Source organism: Podarcis pityusensis (genome assembly GCF_964106645.2).
Source record: "Podarcis pityusensis genome assembly, chromosome: 5".
In the NCBI taxonomy this organism is placed as follows: Eukaryota; Metazoa; Chordata; class Lepidosauria; order Squamata; family Lacertidae; genus Podarcis; species Podarcis pityusensis.
In genome coordinates, this window is record NC_138032.1 from 38,132,068 (window position 1) to 38,152,077 (window position 20,010).

General features: G+C 42.5%; 2 protein-coding genes across 2 annotated transcripts in view; one reads left to right on the forward strand and one right to left on the reverse strand.

The window, feature by feature from the left end:
• Window positions 1-1,534: 1,534 nt before the first annotated feature.
• Window positions 1,535-9,919, reverse strand: CFAP410 (cilia and flagella associated protein 410). Its single transcript, XM_081007352.1, has 7 exons — window positions 9,702-9,919; window positions 8,854-8,872; window positions 7,670-7,716; window positions 5,111-5,340; window positions 4,681-4,855; window positions 3,696-3,792; window positions 1,535-2,540 (listed from the first exon to the last, which is right to left on the reverse strand). Exons 1-7 carry the CDS (start codon window positions 9,890-9,892, stop codon window positions 2,412-2,414), a joined length of 888 nt encoding a protein of 295 aa, XP_080863478.1. The 5' UTR covers window positions 9,893-9,919; the 3' UTR covers window positions 1,535-2,411.
• Window positions 9,920-10,092: 173 nt separating this feature from the next.
• The window catches only part of TRPM2 (transient receptor potential cation channel subfamily M member 2), a 38,323-nt gene continuing 28,405 nt past the window's right edge, over window positions 10,093-20,010 (forward strand). Inside the window, exons 1-5 of the mRNA XM_081007265.1 lie at window positions 10,093-10,305; window positions 14,766-14,828; window positions 16,961-17,268; window positions 17,531-17,616; window positions 19,248-19,416. Of these exons, the coding sequence (XP_080863391.1) occupies window positions 17,074-17,268; window positions 17,531-17,616; window positions 19,248-19,416 (450 nt within the window). The 5' untranslated portion in view covers window positions 10,093-10,305; window positions 14,766-14,828; window positions 16,961-17,073. The remainder of the gene's footprint in view (window positions 10,306-14,765; window positions 14,829-16,960; window positions 17,269-17,530; window positions 17,617-19,247; window positions 19,417-20,010) is intronic.

A 20,010-nucleotide genomic window follows, 5' to 3' on the forward strand; every position in this document is an offset into this window, starting at 1 on the left:
CCAAGAAGCCATATCCTTACAAGACAAATCTTGTGGACCCAGGAACTGGGCAATAATGCATGTTCTGGGCAGGGTTGCACTTGTAGATGCATAGATCTGAGGTGCTCCTTGATCCAACCTTGTTACTCTAAGTCCGAGTAGCGACAGCGGCTAGCACCATCTTTTACCAGCTTGGGCTGGTACCCCACTTATCATGTCCCTACCTACTTGCCTTTTTTTAAAAAAGGTCCCACTTTGGAACCTTTTCTCATAGGGGAGTTGCTCTAGTTCCTTGGTCACTTTGGTTGCCCCTTTCTGCATCTTTTCCAGCCCTATAATATTATTTCTCCAGAACTGAACACCGTATTCCAACTATGGGCCTATAATAGATTTGTTATGATTATGACACGGGCATTATGATTTTGGTAGTTGTGTTTGGTAGTGGCTATCTAACAGCTAATTGTATTACGTAATTATGCTAAGCATTCCTTTGAATACAGTGAAATACTTGCATTAGGGTAAACCAGTATTACTTCACAAATGGTCTCTCCTGTGATAAACCTACATCCTTTACAAGATGTTGGATTTCTACTGCAACAAAAGAGAAATCGGATTCCTCAGAGAATATTCAACTGGTAAATATTACTCAGGCTTTGCTGGTTGGCACATTTGCCTTCAGCTCAGTTTTTCCACAAGTAGCTCCTTACTAGTTGTGTCATTATCAAACTGAGAGCCATTCAGAGGCTGGCACCTGTGGCTTAAAACATTGTGAATACTGCCCTCTCCATGCCCTGAGAGTCATTGCTACTGCTTCTTCAAACAAGTCTTATTGTTTACGACAGGGGTGGAGAACCAAAGGGGTCAGCCCTTCACAGGTCAGTTTGACAGATGGTTGTGGACACCCACTTGTCATATGGTATCAGGTGAGTGTAACTTCAACCTAGGACTGCAGAGGAAGAACGGTGAGCACTTTCTAAAGCCACAGCTTTTTGAATTTGGTGTGCGGAAGAGAAAAAGGTGTCAAAAACAAAAAGTGCCGAATTTTGCCTGCAAAGGAAGATTCAGGAACTACAGCTTGAACTTTCCTGCACATATAACATCTTGTGTGGGAAAAGTGGCCACGACTTGCCAAAAGTAGCATTTTGGGCCTACCTCTGAGGCTGAGAACTCAGAGCTTGCTTGTACCTGTGTAACATCCATCCACTCCAAGGGACACAGAAACAGAAAAAAAGACAGGAGAGAAAACCAGCACTACAAAGTAAGCAATTCTCAATTGGTGCCATCTATCCAGAGGTGGAGTGCAGAAATATCAGATCTGTGTTTTATATGTAATCAGAGAAAACAGTTCCCTTGGTTGAGACATATTTGTAACCAGAATTATTAGGAAAACATATTATTCTTTTAGATACTGTAGTTAAGAGCTTCCTATTACAAGTAAGAACACACTACCTATAAGTTACTTAGCAGCATCCACTTAAAGTGTGCTGCTGTGCACCTGATGCAGCTTGACAGACTAAACACAACGGAGCCGATACTATAGTGAGCAGAGACAAAGTTTGTATTGTTGTTGGATTCAGACTTTAATACACTTCCTGAACCATATACCATCAACCACACTTCCCCTGGTCCTTCCGTCACAACAACTAAGTAAACTTACTTTTTCTCTTTTTTTAGGTTACTGTGTAGATTAAGCAAGCAAGTGGCAGAAGAAAGTCAAGGCAATATCCAAAAGGTGCAAGACCGCATTCTAATCAAGTAAGAAACAAGATGCTCCATTATACAAATCCAGAATTCTGACTACAGGTAACATTCTTTTTAAGTCCAAATCACTATTTAGAAGAGAAGGAAAGGAAAAGAGAAAGCCTAGAAGTTTGCCACTAAATTTGAAGTTCAATGATTTTTTTTAAAAAATGTCTCAGTTTTTGTGTAAATCAGGCCTTGAGATCAAGGATCAGAAGCTCCTGACTGAAGGAGGATGACAGCATCATCATAGGGATTTGTGTTCCAGTATTAAGACTATGCTAACACATCAGCAGCTTTGGCTGACAGATTCACAACTGAAGCAAGACGAGGAGTGATTTTCTTCTTCTACTGGGGAGGCACTAAGGAGAAGGCAGGGCCACAAATGCTGACCCCTTTTTCCATGTGACAACTACTTGCTGTAATTCGGTGTACACTTGTTTGCCCCCACTGCCAAAGGCTTTTGCAGGTTGCTGGGTAGCAGTTGCATAGATGCAGGCACACACGTTGTGATTGCAGAGGAAAGCGTGCCTTAGAGCATGGTCCGAGTGCATGATGCACAAGGAATGTATGACGTTTCTTCCTGTGTTCAGTAGCACATCCCCACAGTAAGCCCAAACAGCACAGGGATGGAGCAGCCGGGGCTGGTGATGCTAGTTCCGCTGATCCACAAAACAGCTGCCTTGGATTCGCTATCGGTCCTCATGGAGTTCCTTCTTCTGCAAGGCTTGGAGCTTGTTCCCAGTTGTTTGATGGACAACTTCTAGTCCATCTGAATCAAGCTCTTCTAGGAGCATCATGATGGCATTGAGGATGTTGTTCTGTTAACCCAGGACACACAAGACAAAGGGATCAAAAATGGATCAGGAAATTCACTACTTTGCTGAATTCTAGTCTCTACTAGTACTTGACCTGCTTAGGGAAGTTTTTAATGTTTAATGCTGTATTGTGTTTTTAATATTCGGTTGGGAGCTGCCCAGAGTGGCTGGGGAAACCCTGCCAGATGGGCAGGGTATAAATAATAAATTATTATTATTATTATTATTATTATTATTATTATTAACCATACTTTGCCCTCTCACTTTTCTTACACAAACATAGGTTTCTGGATCAGAGCAAAGGCTCGTCTTGATCAACAAACTGTTCTCACAGTGGCCAGCAAGATGCCTCTGAGAAGCGCAAACATGCGGCAGAACTCCCTTGCTTATAATCTGCAGCAACTACTGCTCTTGAAAACAACGCTGTCCCATCTGCAGGGCAATACCACAAGACCAGGCATCTCTGAACAGGGGCACTTGGTTTCCTGCTGCTTATGGCAAAATATCTCAGGATGAGGTCAATTAATGCATGAGTCAGAACAGGCTACCTTTTGAGAGTCTGCCAGTTATGTTATGATAAAAATCTGACCTTCCCCTCCCAGACTGCAAGGGCAGATCAGTTACTTAGAATTAACCATGGGATGAGGAAGCAAGGCCGGCCAGCAGCTTCTTCCCTGTAGCCAAGATCTGCTTTACCAAGGGAGAGCGAGATAGCAACTCCTTCCTACTACTCAGCAGCAGCAGCATGGTGAGGTGGAGCTGCCCTCCGGACACTGGCACTGCTGCGGCTTTGCTTTATGGGGTGGCAACAAGATCAGGGTTGTATGGGAGCATTGCCATCCAACCGGAGCTCCTGCAACTGCACAGTTCTGACTTCACCACCACCATGCCCCATCCCCATCCAGGTTTTCAGCAATGGCTCCAGTGTTGTGAGGGTAGCTCTCCCTCATGCCACATGCTGCTGCACAGGGACAGCAAATTATTCACACATATGCAGTTTACCCTGCCTATAGGATCCTGCAGCATTTCAAAGAAGCAGGACCAAGCTATTCCTGACTTGAGCGCCACAGCAGGGCTTAGCTCAAAGCAGTGGCATAGCGCATCACGCACAAAACACAGAGAGAACTACTGAGAGTGGGGAAAGGTTCTCACACGCACCCGTTTCTTTCGGTTCCCCTCCATCTGCCTAGGGCACAATGAGACAAACTTCTCCCTCGGAGCAACAGGCTTCATCCCAAGCTGCTCGCGGATTTTACTGGGCAGGATAAAAGGAAGAGAAAAAGGAAATAAGTAAAGCAGCCATATGGAAGCACCCACCAGCGCTATCGGAAATGGCAGAGGATAGCTGCTCCTGCTGGACACAAGAGATCAAATCACAAGAGCATTTCAAGACATGAGCTCTTGGCGTCCCACACAATAACACACTATGTGAATTTACACAGGAAAAGGGAGAATCTCTGTTGAGTCGGACATTCTATAGCAGGGATGGGAAATCTGTGGCCCTTGATATGTTGTTGGGTTTCATCTCTCATCATCCCTGATGACTGACCATGCTAGCTGGGGCTGATGGGAAATGGAATTCAACAACATACCACTGTACTGTGGAGAGTGTATTAACTTATGGTCTGTGTGTGTGGTTTGGGGAGCTGCACGGCCAGGGAGAAAACAATGCTGTCCAGGGTTGTAAAGACTGCAGAGAGAATAATTGGGTGCACTCTTCCCACCTTAGATCAAATCTATGCTGTCAGGTGCCATAAGAAAGCTGCAGAGATAGCGCAGGATAATACGCATCCTGGAAATGATCTCTTTCAACTTCTGCCTTCTGGAAGAAAGTATAGGGTCATAAAGACCAGGACTAGCTGCCTGAGAAACAGTTTCTACCCAAATGCAATTCTGGTTTTAAACGCGGTATAAGGAGTCTCTATAGGAGTATATTGTATTTTAAAATGGGGTTTCAGAGTTTTTAGGGGTTTTTGAATGTTTTATGTAGATTTTTCAATTTCATTGTTCTGTATGGGACAATGACAATAAATATATCGTATCATAGCAGGAGAGGCACAGGTCTCCACCCCCCACCCCCCGTTGTGTATTAATAAAGTCGCAATAAAGAAATACCACCAGCAAGAAACAGAGCCCTTCTCACTTTGTCTCCTCCAAGGTGAAGTTCATGACTTCATTTTCATTCTCTGCTGTAGACTCCGTTACACTGGATTCAGTGGTGGAGTTTTGGCAGAAGTTTTCCACGTCCAATTTGGCCGGGGGTGACGTTATCTCTTCCCCTTCCAGCAGGGAGTGGGACAGTTCTTCCTCTGTCACCACTGCAAATATCAGGAAAAAAGCAGAGAGAGCATTTTTGTTAGACGGGCTCAGTGCTCTAGGGCTGGCACAGGGAGCCCTTGTGGGCTAGTTCTTTACTTGCAAGGGGTTTCCCACATGGGTAGTATTAAGAAAATGGGATCCCCAATGGTAGGATTCTACCACCACCACATTTTACTGCATGTAGACCTAAGAGAAGTTTAAATCAGCAAATGCAAAACACCAACAGAGGCAGGGCAATTTGCCGTAATACACACTCCGATTGTCAAGCTTCTGGAGATTTGGAAGGTTGCGCAGCACCGTCATCCGATAGCGATGAGGATCAGGACCACAGCAAGGGTTCTCAGAGAGCCAGAGGATTCTCAGGCGGGGCAGCTTCTTCAGGTGGAACAGCTCAAGGAGGCTTGCAATATTGTTCCTCCTGAGATAAAGCTCCGTTAAGTTCTGGCACTGGTTCATTGGCTCCAGGCTGGAGATGTGATTTGCACTATTGGAGAAAGCAAAGGAAAGTTGGAAACCAGATGCAAATGTTGTTATCTGTATCAGGCTTGCATGACATAAAGCTCATGATCTGACTGCGATTCCCCGGGAGAAATACACATTATCTGCAGCACTGCCCTGTCTCTCTGCAGGGGGACGCAGGAAGCCTCATGACAGCAGCAGGGTTGGCACAGGGTGCAGCAGATCAAGTGCTGGTTCAAAGTCTACCCTCCCACCGCCCTTTCTGCTGGTTACCACTGGCTTAGGTCCTGCTGGTACAACCCACCATCTGGGCAGTCACATTAGGCAGCAGCTCCTTGACAGTGGGCCTTCCCCACCAATGCCAAGAGCTCCCTCAGTGACAGAAGATGGTGTAGCCAGGCAGAGTTGGTTAGAGGGACACCTCTGCTGCATCCAAACCCTCTCCAGCAGAATGGACAAGGGGTTTGGAGATCATGCCAATTTAAAACTACAGACAGTATTGTTTATATTACTGTTTTATTTAGTTTTATTCATTTATTAAATCTGTATACCACTCTTCATCCATAGATCTCAGGGCTGTCCACAACTTTCCTACAACCAAGTCTTACATCTCTTTATCACACTGTCTATATTTTGCATGGTTTTCTTTTAAAAAAACAACACACCCTCTCTTTCAAATATCTTTTAAATATTACCACATAGGGTCTTTCTTATTGTCAGCATCCATAACAGTTTGCAGTTTAATAGCAAAATTATATTTACTAAGAATAGGTCCCTCTTGTGTTCATGGTGGCTTTCTCCCAAGTAAGTGGGAGAAAGGAATATAGGAACATGCACACTGCACAATTTTGCCTTCCGTTTTTCTTTCTAGTATTGCTCCTTTCGGTTTCACCTGACATGGCTCTACCCTCACAGAAAAGGAAGCAAACAAAACTTTAGTGCCCATCACTGACAGGGCAAAGAAGGGCTGATTGTAACTGGGAAGGCTAAAGCTGTTTATTACCATCAGGTGAAGACGAAGTGCCGATGTTCAGCAGGGGCGTGTGTAAATGTTCACATCCAAGAGATGATCAGAATGGATCTTAACTTACAATCTCCACATACAAGGCACAGATTTGGTTTAGAAATAAACTGCATAGGGCTTTTTACCAAGCCCCCCCCCCCCCCCAGTTGACTAGCTGGAAAAAAATATTAGCCAGCTAGGGGCTGTCAGAAGAAGAACTGCGAGCTGCAGTTCTATGCTGAGTGCACAGGAGGAACAGATCACTGCACACATCCTCCACCTCGCCTGTGTGGAATTGTTGGTAGCCATAGGTGACCAGGCCACTTATGAAATATAAAGTTTGAGCATTACACCGATCCTGGTCCAACTGCACTGGCTACCAATTAGTTTCAGGGCCCAATTCAAAGTGCGGGTTTTGACCAGCTCAGGACCACAATACCTCAAGTCATATGAACCTACTCGGACCCTGAGATCATCTTCCAAGGCCCTTCTTTGTGTGCCTCCTCCTAGGGTGTTTTGGAGGGTGGCAACACAAGAACGTGCCTCCTCTACAGTGGCTCCCTGTCTGTGGAATGCTCTCCCCAGGGAAGTTTGCCTAGCATTTTCATTATACACCTTTAGGCGCCAGGCAAAAACACTCCTTGTTAACCAGGCCTTTGGTTGATTTGATTGAAATCCTATGCTCTCATAAAATGTGGGAGATTTTTTTAGGGGGGTGTTATTGGATTGTTGTTTTATTATGTATTTTGTGGTTTTATATTTTGATTTTATTCTGTCACCTGCTTTGAGACCTACGGGTATATAAATTCAATAAATATAATAATAATAATAATAATAATAATAATAAGAGTTCAGAGTGTTGTATGTAAGCTTACCCCCTCTTTTTACCTGCACATGTAGGAAACCCACAATTAAAGTATGTAGAATGGCCATCAACAATTATTTACTGTTAGCTAGTACAGTACTGCACATCTCGAATCCTATATATCTAAGTTTATTTTTAAGCTGGTGCTCATATTCACAGTGGTACAAGCAAAATATTCTATTATACAGAAGGAAGGTGGGCATTATTTAGTTTCATAACATCTGTTCCAAGCAGAATTGATGGCAAGTATGAAAGAGATACAAAGCGCGTGTGGCAGAAGGCAGGCAACCCAACAACCAATCAAGGTAAGAAGATGAAGAAAAGGAGTCAAAATGCTATGCATTCTCAACATGGTAGCAGGTAAATAGCCTGGACTGGTTAGGTTTTCAAGGGAGAGTCCTATTCATCCTCAGAAGGGAGATTTTTATTTCCCCTGGCTTGGTTTATTAAGCCAAAAATTACCTTTTAACAGACTCCAACACATACCTGAACGTGATTACCTCAATGTTGGGAAGCTCACGGCAGATAGAAATCTAGAAAAAGAGAATCAAGCAGAAGAGAAGCTTTAGCAAACTTTAGCAGTCTCTTGTTGGTGGGGCAGGGAGGAAGCATGTAGCTTGCTAACTGACCCAGTAAGCCTGTTAGAAATTTTAGGCACTCATATTGGAAGTTTTGTTTTGCAACCATTTATTTACCTTAGGGCCAAAGAACTCTGAATCAACCAATATTTAAAAAAATAAATAAATCCCAGGACTACAGGGCTGGAAAGGTCACCTGTGCCAAGGCAGGATGCTCTGCTTCCAAATTACTTACAAAAGATTAGTATCTCTTTTCTGACAACAGCAGCTTCCTAGGTTCTTAAGACTGTGATTGCTCTGATCTTTTCCTACCAGTAATCATTTTAAGTTGAAGTGCCAAGGATCAAGACTGGGAGCTTCTGAATGCAAAAGCATGTACTCTACCAATGAGCTATACTCCTTAATGGAGATCAGTACAGGCAGTGAAGGCTCTGGGTCCATTACAGCCATAATGTCAATACTGTAATTCCCAGCTGGCCGTGAAAGCTAGGCCAAGACAAAGCACAGAAAGGCGGCATCTCAAGGAAGCCAGACAGCTCTGTTTCATACTTACTGGCAATTTCTGCATGAAATAGTGGCTGCTGATACTTGTGCTACTGTATAGCCACCTCATCACCTCCTTATTTCTAGTATACTTCTAGTATAGAAGTATAGTTCTAGAAAGAAGCAATAAGGATCAAGTTATTAACTTTTGCTTCCTCCTCGGAGCTGGTCTCTCTCTTTCTCTCTGTTTGATTTCAACAAGGAACGGCTAAGAACCACTCCTGAACCCATTCCTTCCTCTGCTGGGAAAATGCAAGTGCTATAACTGATATAAAGACCTTGCCATATCTACTAATCATAGGAGGACTGAAGCATTTCTCTTTTCCAATAACTAAAACATGCAGGAGAAAACTGGATTCTATGCATCCTCTCACTATAATTAGCTTCCGAAGACAAGCAGAAAGCAAAAATTTTGAGATACGCCGACTGTTCAACAAGTAAGGTATACAAGGGGGGGCATCCAAATTCTCTGCTTCTATCCTTTAAAACAACAAGGGCAAACACCATGCCAATTCACTGTTTTTTTAGAAAGTTAGGAACAACACTTACATCTGAGATGCGGCTGCCCCTAAAAGAGAAAAACAATCTTTTTAATAGGTGAAACAGATCATGCACTTAAAATGCTGAAACAGTATTTATAGCAAGCAAAGGAAAGCCACTTGTGAAAGAGACACAATTAAAGGCCTTTACAAGCATTCTGGCTCTCCTCTGCATTCAATGGAAGTGTGTCGAGTGGCACTGCAATGACAAGCTCTTCCTCAGCCCCTGTGTACAAATATATCTGTACACATGTCTTTCTGCACCTCTGCAGTGCGTCTACAATTATATGTGCATGAGCACCTCTCCACACAATCCGAAACCAGTGGAGAATTTGCTATGCACATACGAGTATGCAGGGATGTTGCAAACGTCCCAATGGAAGAGGAGCCAGACACTGGATGACTGAAAACAGTGCAAGCAATCAGGTATGCGTCCTCCAGATGTTGCTGTTGGACTCCAACTTCCAAGAAGTCAATTTTCTGGCGAAGCTTCCCCCAAGGCTGCATCTGCTGGGGGCAAAGCACCTGTTGATTTGTGCCAGGCATGCTGCCAAAAGAGACACTGGCCAGGAGGAAACTGTAGCAACCCTCTCAGGTGCAGCAGCACAACAGGGGAGGAAGAATGGACTGGGTTTTAGCATCTTTATTTTGTGTTTCGACCGCGTGGTGAGATTCCTGCATTGCAGGGGCTGGACTAGATGATCCTGGGGTCCCTCCTAACTCCATAGAATTGTGGTGCCATTATTCTAACTCCCGGATCTTCCGTTCCCCAGCCCGTCAGCCGCGGACCCCTCTTCCACCCCGGTTTGCAATGCGGCTCTTCCCTCCCAGCTCCGCCGCTGGCCTCTCTCCCCGTACCAGCAGTTCAGCTTGCGGACGCCGCTGAGGTCGGTGGCCTTTGCCCGGGAGAGGACCACTTTACGGGTCAGTTTCATGGCCGCGGCGGGGTCGCCGGCCTTCCCGGGCCGGGTCGCCAAGGCCCGCTCGCCAGCTTCCGACGCGTTTCCAAGGGCGGGCCCGGGCGCAGGCGCAGACGCCTTCGCCTCCATCCCGCTCACGGCAGAGCCGGCACGCTGGGCCGGGGCGGGGCTTAAACTGCCTGCCCCGCCCCTCGTCCTCTTCACCCAGCTGCGCGAGCCTGAACCAAACGACTTGCAGGGGGCGGAGTTAGTCGCGGCTCTGGACCTCCAGGGGTGGAGTCAGATGAGTGGGCGGAGTCGCCGGGGAGACCGTTAGTACCTTTTGGCGGCGTTGTGCTCTGCGCTTGCGCGTCAACTGAGATAGGAATGCCGCGGTTGACGGCGCTCGCCTGTTCCTCAAATTAATTGTTATTATCGCTCCTACATTTTTTTCCAGCCAAGAACCTCAAAAGTAGCATACATGGAGCTTAGGCCCCCCTTTTTTGAAATGCTAAAGCGACCCTGTGCGGTTTGTATGTTTGACCCCGGTGTGGGTTAAGGTGGTATGTATGTATATTGAAACTATTTTTTATGAGTTTTGCTTCTATCTTGTCTTTCCTCTAAGGAACTAAAAGTAGCACATGCGGTTTCTTCCACTCCAATTTTATCCTCACAGCGACCGTGTAAAGTAGACTACGCTGAGAGATTGCAACCTGCCCAGGGCAAAGCTTGTCAGTCTGAGTCTATACCTCAGATAATCTGGGCAGGAACAATAATATCCAACAAATAAAGCTAAACTTCATAAGCAGTTATACTTGAGTGAGGAACACTGCACTAAAACTGTTTGAAATATACTGTTCTGGCTCAGTTTGTAGATCAGGCACACAAAAAATCTAGCCATTACATGCCTATCCTGTACCCATTTACTTAGAGGTTTTGATGATTAAGCAGTACAGTGGCACCTCGGTTTTCAAAAGTATCCATTCAAGTTCTGAAACCAAGGTGCAAAGGGTGCAAATTTAATTGAGAAACACTCAGTGGAAGCCATTCGACTTCTGAGGCACATTTGAAAATGGAAGCATTTACTTCTGGGTTTTCAGCCTTCAAGTTCTGAAACGTTTGTCAGCAGAGATGTTTGAAAACCAAGGCACCTCTGTATATTAATCCTGGTAAAATAAATTTACTTTGCAATTGGCTCCATTGGTGCTAGTGCAACATCCAGTCTTCAGAAAGAACTATGCAAATTTAAAAAGTTTCTAAATAAATAAAAACAAACAAAACAACCTTTTGAGTTACAACATTGTGTGTCTGGGAGCTTTGTTTTGTTTTTGCTAGTTTATTATGTATTTTGTGTTTTCATGTTGTAAACTGCCTTGTGATCTTCGGGTGAAGGGTGGTATATAAATTTAAACAACAACAACACCTTGTTTTTCATTGTATCTGTGTGTCTTAATAACATGGGCCGCAGATGCCCATGATTACCTACCCACACCACTCATTAGCAATTGATAAATGGCATATATATATATATATATATATATATATATAACATGCAAGGTGAAAATCACAAGAATGGAACAAATGAGTTTGGGGAAAATGCAGTAGCTGAGTGAGGATGGACAAATTTAAAACAAGATGGAGATTATTATAACTTGGTAACTAACAAGACTTAAATATTATAGATGGGATCATACTTTACTGAAAACCATAGCTGCAGCTTGTAACTGTTCCTAGTCTTTTGTACTCTCTCCTAAAGAATTGGGATTTGGCCAGAATTAGCCATGATCTGGTAATCTCTAGATTAATTACCACAACAAATTTCACTCTTACTGGAGTTGCCACTGCTTAGAAGTTTTACTTTGGACAATTTGCAGCTGCTGAGTTTATTTTTATTATTTGCTGTCATCTGTAGCCTCATCGCAAGAGTTTTCTATTTGTTGTTGACTAATACAATATTACACAAGTACACTTGTACTGGCTACAATTAAACTTCTGGGCACACAAATCAAAGTTCTGATTTTTTTTTTTTAACCCCCGTAAAGTCAGAAATTGTCAGGACTTGGCATACTTGAGAAACAACTTTTGTGTTTGTGAACTTTGTCCCCTGTTGTGATCTGATCATATGGCCCTTGGTGTCCTTTCTATGGACTTTAAGGGAGGCAACTAAACTATCCATTGCCATGAAATGCCTAATTATGCTTTTTTATGGTGCTTAATTATGTAGTACCTGAATGCAGCTGGACTTCCATTCTTGTGGTCTTCTTCTTGTTGCTTGTGTCATTTGCACTGATTTGTAAACTTTACTGTGTTTTATTTATTGGTGTATTTACTGTTTTATCTCACTTCTTATATTTTAACTGTTGGCAACCACCTTGAGGGCTGTTATGATATGGTGGTACTGTATGTAGGTTAACAAAAATCCATAAAAGGATACACTTCCTTGAGGAAAGATGTCTAGAGCTTGTGCAACAAATAAGTGACAACTTGGCATTTATACTACAGTGTGGATGGGAAAAGATGCTTGTCTCTGACTGCCCTTTATCTCAGTCACCAGAGCACCTTTCATATTTCTTCAGCATATATCCTAGAAGCTGTTTGGTAACCTTGATGTCTGAGATTAATGTACTTTCCATCTTTTCTAAAGTAATTTTTTACATAATTGCCTGTTGGTTTTTCCTTTCGCAGAGCTGTAAAAACTTGAAAAGCACTCCTATTCATGAGCACTCAGGGGCACCTTCTAAGCTCATTAGAGCTTTAGACATACTTGCCTAAATAGACTTGGATCAGGACCTCAGTGGTTATATTGTAGACAGCATGATGCCAGCCAGATGGTGGGGTGGAGGGCATCTAAGTTGGCTGAGAAAAGAAGCAGCTAAATCAGGAATAGCCAATGTGGTGCCTGTTGTGGACCATAGCTCCCATCTGACTGAGCCAGCATGACCAATGGTCGGTGATAATAGAATCCTAGAATTGAAGGGATCCTGAGGGTCATCTTGACCAACCCCCTGCAATGCAGGAATCTCAACTAATGCATCCATGACAGATGGCCATCCAACCTCTGCTTAAAAACCTCCAAGGAAGGAGAGTCTACCACCTCCTGAGGGAGTCCATTCCACTGTCAAACAGCTCTTAATGTCAGAAAGTTCTTCCTGAAGTTTAGCTGCAATCTCCTTTTTTGTAACTTGAAGCCATTGGTTTGTGTCCTACCCTCCAAAGCAAGAGAAAACAAGCTTGCTCCATATTCCATGTGACAGTCCTTTAGATATTTGAAGATAGCCATCATATTTCCTCCCTGACTCCTCTTTACCATGCTAAACATACCCAACTCCTTCAACCATTTATCATAAGGCTTGCTTTCCAGATCCTTGATCATCTTGGTTTCCCTCCTCTGCACATGTTCCACCTTGTCAATACCTTCTTCAATTGTGGTGCCCAGAAGTAAACACAGTATTCCAGGTGGGGTCTGACCAAGGCAGAATAGAGTGGTACTATTACTTCCGTTCATCTGGACACTGCACTTCTGATGCAGCCTAAAATAGCATATGAGAATAGTATGGTGATGAGAGTTGTAGTATAAAACTTAGAAATGGAGGGGATCACATGAGCTAACCCTGTGCTAGAGCTTATGCTACATATGTATTAAATTACTGGTTTATTAACTAGAATCTCCAGTTATAATACCTGCATCTGAGATAGCAAGATAGTTAAAGACCTTTGCCTGAGAGCTTGGAGAAGTAGTGGTCAAAGGAAATACTTTAAGCATCATGAGTCTCATGTGCAGCAGATGTATTAATAAGGTGATATAATAAAGAGGTGGTTTAATAGACAGTACTAGATGAGATTAAAGGTGAGTGGAATGCTTTCCCATGTTAAAAAATCATTTTAAGTAGAAAACTATCATATTGGGGACAACATTCTGGCTCAGCCTGTCACTTATTTTGCTGCTTTGGTAACTAGTACTTTGTGAGATAGGTGACTTACTATACAGTATCTCCATTAAAATACAATAATGCTTTATGCAATGCAATGCCATTTTCAGTTATTATTATATCAATGATAATAGTGTGTGTGTGTGTAGGAAGGGAGTCTTATCTTTTTAGAACTTTTCCCATTTTGGCTCTTATTCCCACCTTTAAATAATTTATTTTAAATGGTTTTGCATGTGTACATGGAAAGCTAAAATAAGGACTTCTGCTTTTAATTGCATTGCTCACGGATATTTTTATAAATAAACAATCTCCACTAGAAATGATTTTCTCCATCCACAACATTATTTTGGGGACAGCTATTTATCAATATGTAAAGGGAAGACCCATGAAGTGGTAAGTGAATTTTGACCCTTGCTTTTACCACAAAGGATCCAACAGATATTATGGCAGCTGGAAGCATGTACTGCTAGCGCAGTACATGCAGTAGTATTTATAAGGCTGGACTCTTGTGGTTGCATGTAGTCACAGTCTCTAAGATTTCCATGCAGGCCTACTACCTTGGGCCATTCCTTGGCTTTCCCCCCAAACAATTTAGTGTATTTTATCCTGATTATATGGAATATTGTGAGCTAAATGCAGTTATTCACTCTGGGGAATTGTTAGCCTATTTTTACAAGAATGTCACCATAACACTAGCAGGAAGGAGAGTCGGCTAATTGCAGTCGAGTATACTGCATCCATACTGTATGCAGATCAGACCCCAGAGGCATCTTAAGTTATTGGGGCATTATTTGTTTCTGATACATGTGGACTAGTAGCCACATTGGAACATGCATCAAAAAGCAATTTGACTTTCGCCCCATCATTTGTATTTCTCATTTGGGGAAGCTCCTCAGTGGGACTGTTCAAAAACTAGACTGCTTTCTCTACAATTGTTCAAGACAGATGTGTGACTCTACACCACACAGTCTAGCACACTCTGGATTTGTCTTCCTGTCCCAAGCTCTTGAGCGGGGCTGGGGACAGTTTCTTTCTGCAGTGTGATTTGTTGGCAAGCTGCCAACCCTTGATCTGTCTCCTCCTCTTAACTGCAGTCACTTCAGAAAGGCTTCCTCCTCTCCAGCCATAAAGTGACCAGCTTGCAGCATGAGACAGAGGTATGTCCCTCGTGTCTGGCAGGAAGTACATGAGTAGGAGTGGGATCGGGAGGATGCTGCAGGAAAGGTAGAGACAAGCTGTTTGTGTGTGTGGCTTTTCGTTGCAAATTCTAAGAACCTTTAAAATGGGGGAGAGGGGGCTGAAGTAGCAAAGGCTGGGAATTTGCACATAAGTGATGCTTTGCACATTTAGAGATGGATAAAACAGTCTCTGCAGAAATTGCTTAGTAATTCTACTGACTGGACTGAAATACTCTGCACTGCAAGGTCAGGAGAAATCCTTGATGCCTTTTAAACAGTCTGAGATCGCTTTGTGCAATGCACACGGAACTGGATGCTTATGTGCATAGAGATATTAACTGTATGTGCATGCGTGGATTAGTTGATGCTTTGTATTTTCTTCTTTCAAGCTGTACCTCATTAGCTAATGTGTATTTATTCAGAAGTATGTGGATTCAATGTTTCTTACTCCTAAATAAGTGTGCATAGGATTGTAGTTTATGCCTATAGGAAAACCATGGCAAAGTGCTTACAGCGAGACCATTTATGAGACTATCCAGAGCTAGAAAAATGTCTTTTCGATTTTTGGAGTTAGAATGACATTATTAGGAAGCTGCTGTGACAGAAGTGCAATCAGTACTAGAGCACATGCTGATACTTTTTATTGGGCTCTCAGCTGATGTGAACTTTGCTGGTTACACCATTCCCAATTATATGTCCACCTTCCCTTTGCTAGAAATATTTGAAGCATCATAAAAACCACCTGAGGTCTTTAGTCTCTAGTGGCATAATATGTGTTGTTTCAGATGTTTCCTTAAGTGAATTAAAAAAAAGGGGGGGGGAGATAATTGAATTACTAATCTTAAGAAAACAGTTTAAGATGCAGTATTGGAGCCAGAAAATGTAGATAACTCATATAAATGAAGAGACTTACCATAGTTTGCCCATTTGTATGTTTTTGTCTAAAATTTCTCAAATATTTCCCAACTAAAGAGAGATCAGGGTGGTGTGTAGAGAGGCACTGCTTACGGTAGGCATACAGCACAATTCTGAGCATGTTGGAAGTCTCACTGAATTCAAATAGGCTTGCTGCCTTGAAAGTATGCTCAGAATCGCAGCCTTAATGCGAGAACAACTGCTGTGCCTTTTCTTGTGGAAAAGACATTACATCTAGTAACAGATATAAGGATTTGCCATTATTAAAGACTTCGGGTCTCCATGTCACCTTATACCACCTTGTGTACCAGTCACTCCTTAAACATTGGTACCTAAGATGCCTGGGTAGAAGACTAATAATGTATCCAATAAAGGTGGGTTTCTCTGCTGCATAGCAGAAATTTCTTTCAGTGCAGAGAACAGCAGAAAACTGGATTGGATACTGGAAAGTATGTGAGAAAGAATTATTGACCAAACAGATTTTGCCATGATTCCCATAAAACGTTAGGACAGACATGGGAAGCCTGTGTGGCCTTCCAGATGTTGTTGGACTCTAACTCTCATCCACCCCAGCCAACATAGCCAACGGTCCGGGATGATGGGAGCTATAGTCTATCCACTGCTGGAGGGCCACAGATTCCCTACCCCTGTGTTAGGCTGTCAACTTTTCCCTTTTCTTGCGAGGAATCCTATTCGGAATAAGGGAATTTCCCTTAAAAAAAGGGGAAAGTTGACAGCTATGGTTAGGGCATTATGATGTAGTGGAAGATGCAGAAAGTATTAAGATTATTCTATATTTTACTCTTACATTTGTCTTGTCTACAAATAAGCAGCATCAGTCAGGAGGATCTAGTCTAACTAGAAATAAGCACCTGGTTGACCACGGTGAGAACAGGATGCTAGACTAGATGGGCCTTTGGCCTGGTCCAGCAAGGCTCTTTTTGTGTTTTTAAGACTTTCCCCTGCTGTTGCTCAATTAACAGGACAACATTTATCCCTGTAGCTCAGTGCTTTTTCAGCATGTTAGTACTTAAAATATATTTGCGTAACTTGAATACTATTCATGACCTCAGTGTTGTGGTACTATCTGAACATGGGGGAATCTAGCAAATTCACCATAATACTTAAATTGAAATATGAGAAAATGATGGAAGTGCTTCAGTCAGCAGATCCATTTTGGTGTTTCTAAAATACAGGTAGTGCACTCCTGTTGAATTCCACTATCTCTGAGGTGATGGTTTTGAGGGATCCTTTTCCAATTGTGTTTGAAGTCTGAACAGCAACAGTGAGTGAGCTGAGAAATATAGCCATGGCTGGGCCAGGCAGGCGAATCAGAACACTCCCTACGGATTTGAATAAGGTCTGCCCTGATGAAGGAGATGGCTATCCTGTGTATCCTAGAAGCTACTATGACCTTGATGTGGTCCCCAATCTCAGACGAAGTAACAGCGCCTTTAGTAAGAGCAAGAAGAGGGCTCACTTTAACTCTGGTGCCAATGAAAAGGTAAGTTAAATAAAAAGAAGTCATACATTGGAGGAGTAAACTGACATGGGGTGGAAATCATGAGTGCAGGTTGAAGCGAAAAAATAACCCCATCTTAAAAGGATAGCTTGGCTACAAGCTGAACTGTGTCCCTTAAAAGACCCCAAATTCTGCATTGTGCAGAAATGAATTTTATACAAATGATGCAAATTAGCACTTTTTTTGTAGTATTTTATTTTTTATCTGCTACTTTTTGTTGACTGCTCTGTTCCCAATATCATAGGAAAATCTCAGCACATGGATCCCTGAAAACATACGGAAAAAAGAATGTGTCTATTTTATTGAAGGTTCCCAAATGTCAGATTCCGGGTAAGTGCCTTGTATTCACTTCATACACTTCTAACTATGGCTTCAACCATTATTCCTATCAATGGTCAGGAAGAGCCTCAGTTTCCTGTTGCATTTTATTTTTTTATTGAAATTGTTTGATATATCAAAATTTGCTCTGTATAGAAGATAATTACTCAGAATTTGATTCATTGTAATTTTCTTTGCTCATGATAGATCACATTGATAGATGTTTATAGAGAAATTAAATTAAATTTACATTTAAAATAAAACCGAAAATTTTAAAATTCAAACTCAGTAAAAGGACTATGCTGTGTAAATTGTGTTCAGTTGAGCTGAATGCATGTGTATACATAACGCTTAAGAGCATTTGAGCTTCTCTCATGCTTCATGTGTGTCTTGCTATGAATGCTGTTATGACAGAAATTCAGAAGAAAAACAGATATATATTATGTTTGTCCTAGGAGCCAATTTAAAACAAAACCAATTAGGGCTGTAATCCTATATGCACTTACCTAAGGATAAGCTCTACTGAACTCAGTGGGACTTCTGAGTACTTCTGAGTAGGCATGTATAGGATTGCACTGTTAATCTTCATGCACAAAAGCTATCTTGAGTTGTATTTAGAGGATGGAATTGTCATCCTGTTAACACCTGTGGACCTATTCATGTCACCTGGCCAGGTTGTGGGGAGTAGCTGAGGCAAAAGTCACTTGGAAATGCTATGATTCATACCCCACAGCCCCTGGCAAAACTGATCATGTGCATTTGCTAGTATGGATGAAATTCAGCTGCTAGCATGTGCTAGCAAATGCTCCCAAATAGTGATGTTTGTAGTAGCTTGGCAAGAGATCAATACTTTGTCTACTAACAGGTGGACTGAAATCCAGCATGAACAAGATTTTTGAGCTGTTATCGTCATATGCTCAGTACACAAAACAGATGGATCTAATGAAAGCTTATGCATCAGTGCATGTGCTAGTCTTTAAGGTGCCACAGGAGGAATCCAAAATTTTGACAAAGGAAATGCAGTGAATTGTGAATTATGGAATGGTGAGACCTGGAGACCCTATGCTCCACTGTCATGGAAGGCTTAGAACAGGCATAGGCAACCTTTGGCCCTCCAGATGTTTTGGACTACAATTCCAATCATCCCTGACCAATGGTCCTGTTACCTAGGGATCATGGGAGTTGAGGGCCAAAACATCTGGAGGGTCGAAGTTTGCCTATGCCTGGCTTAGAAGATATACCAGTCAGGAAGCTATAATTATTATTATTATTTATTTGTCTCCAACAAGAATACAAGACCAATGGAAAACCTGTTACTCCACGCAGGTCTCAGATTCAAGTAAGTCCAGTACGAACTACATAACGAAACTATCCAGAGGCCACCATCTCGTATCTGAACTTAGTGTTGCTTATGAAGAACAGTACAGCTTGAGTGCACCAAAATTTACTCCATTGCACAATGATTAAAGCCATAGAAGCTCTGTCCTGTAAGAAATTTGACAACTCTAGCAAAGCCAATTAATAGTCATTTCATGAATTGCTATAAGTATAACCCTCTGTTTTATTGTGGATCCAGCAGGCTGCTCTGAGAGGGCTACCAAGTAGCTTCTTAGATTCAATGGTGGTGTTTTATTTCCCCCCAGGAAAGTAGTGTGTGAGTGTGGCTATCTCAGGGAGCAGCACTTGGAGGAGGCCATAAAGCCTGCCATGTTTCAAGGGAAAGAATGGGATCCCAGAAGACATGTCCAGGAAGTGCCAACAGATGCTTTTGGGGATCTCAGCTTCACAACTGTGGGGCAGAAAACAGGGAAGGTGAGTTAGCACATGCAAGGGAATGGAGCCTACTACTTCAACATGAGTGGTTAGCATTCATAGCAGTTGAAAGTTGTGTAGACCACAAGTAAGATTTGGAAGCTAAGAAGAGAGCATTGCTTATAAAGCTTGTAAGGGAAGAGGGTTAAAAAAACAAAAACAACCACCTGCCAATTAAATTTTTGATTAAGTGTTCAGGCTGTAAGGGCAAGAATGAAAGGTAAGACACTGTACTCATACTCTAACCTACTAGGGATTCTAACCTACTAGGTATCCTTTAAATGTTATGGGGGCTCCAAGCTAGCCCCTATGCAACGAATATATCCTATTTTGTTGCTATAACTCCAGCCAGATGAGCAGGGTATTATTGTTTTTGTTAATAATCCCACAGCCATGCAGGCAAGACCAACTGCATGTGTCTCATTACAAAATTATAATCTTGACAGTATTGATGGTGACAATTTAGTCCCATTCAGTTGAAATGCTTATACACTGAATCAATATCTGAAGCAGCCCACCCCCAAGGTAGTCCCACCCCCAGTGTCATTCATCATCTGTGCCTGATGTCTGCATATACTGCTTGAATGTCTGCAG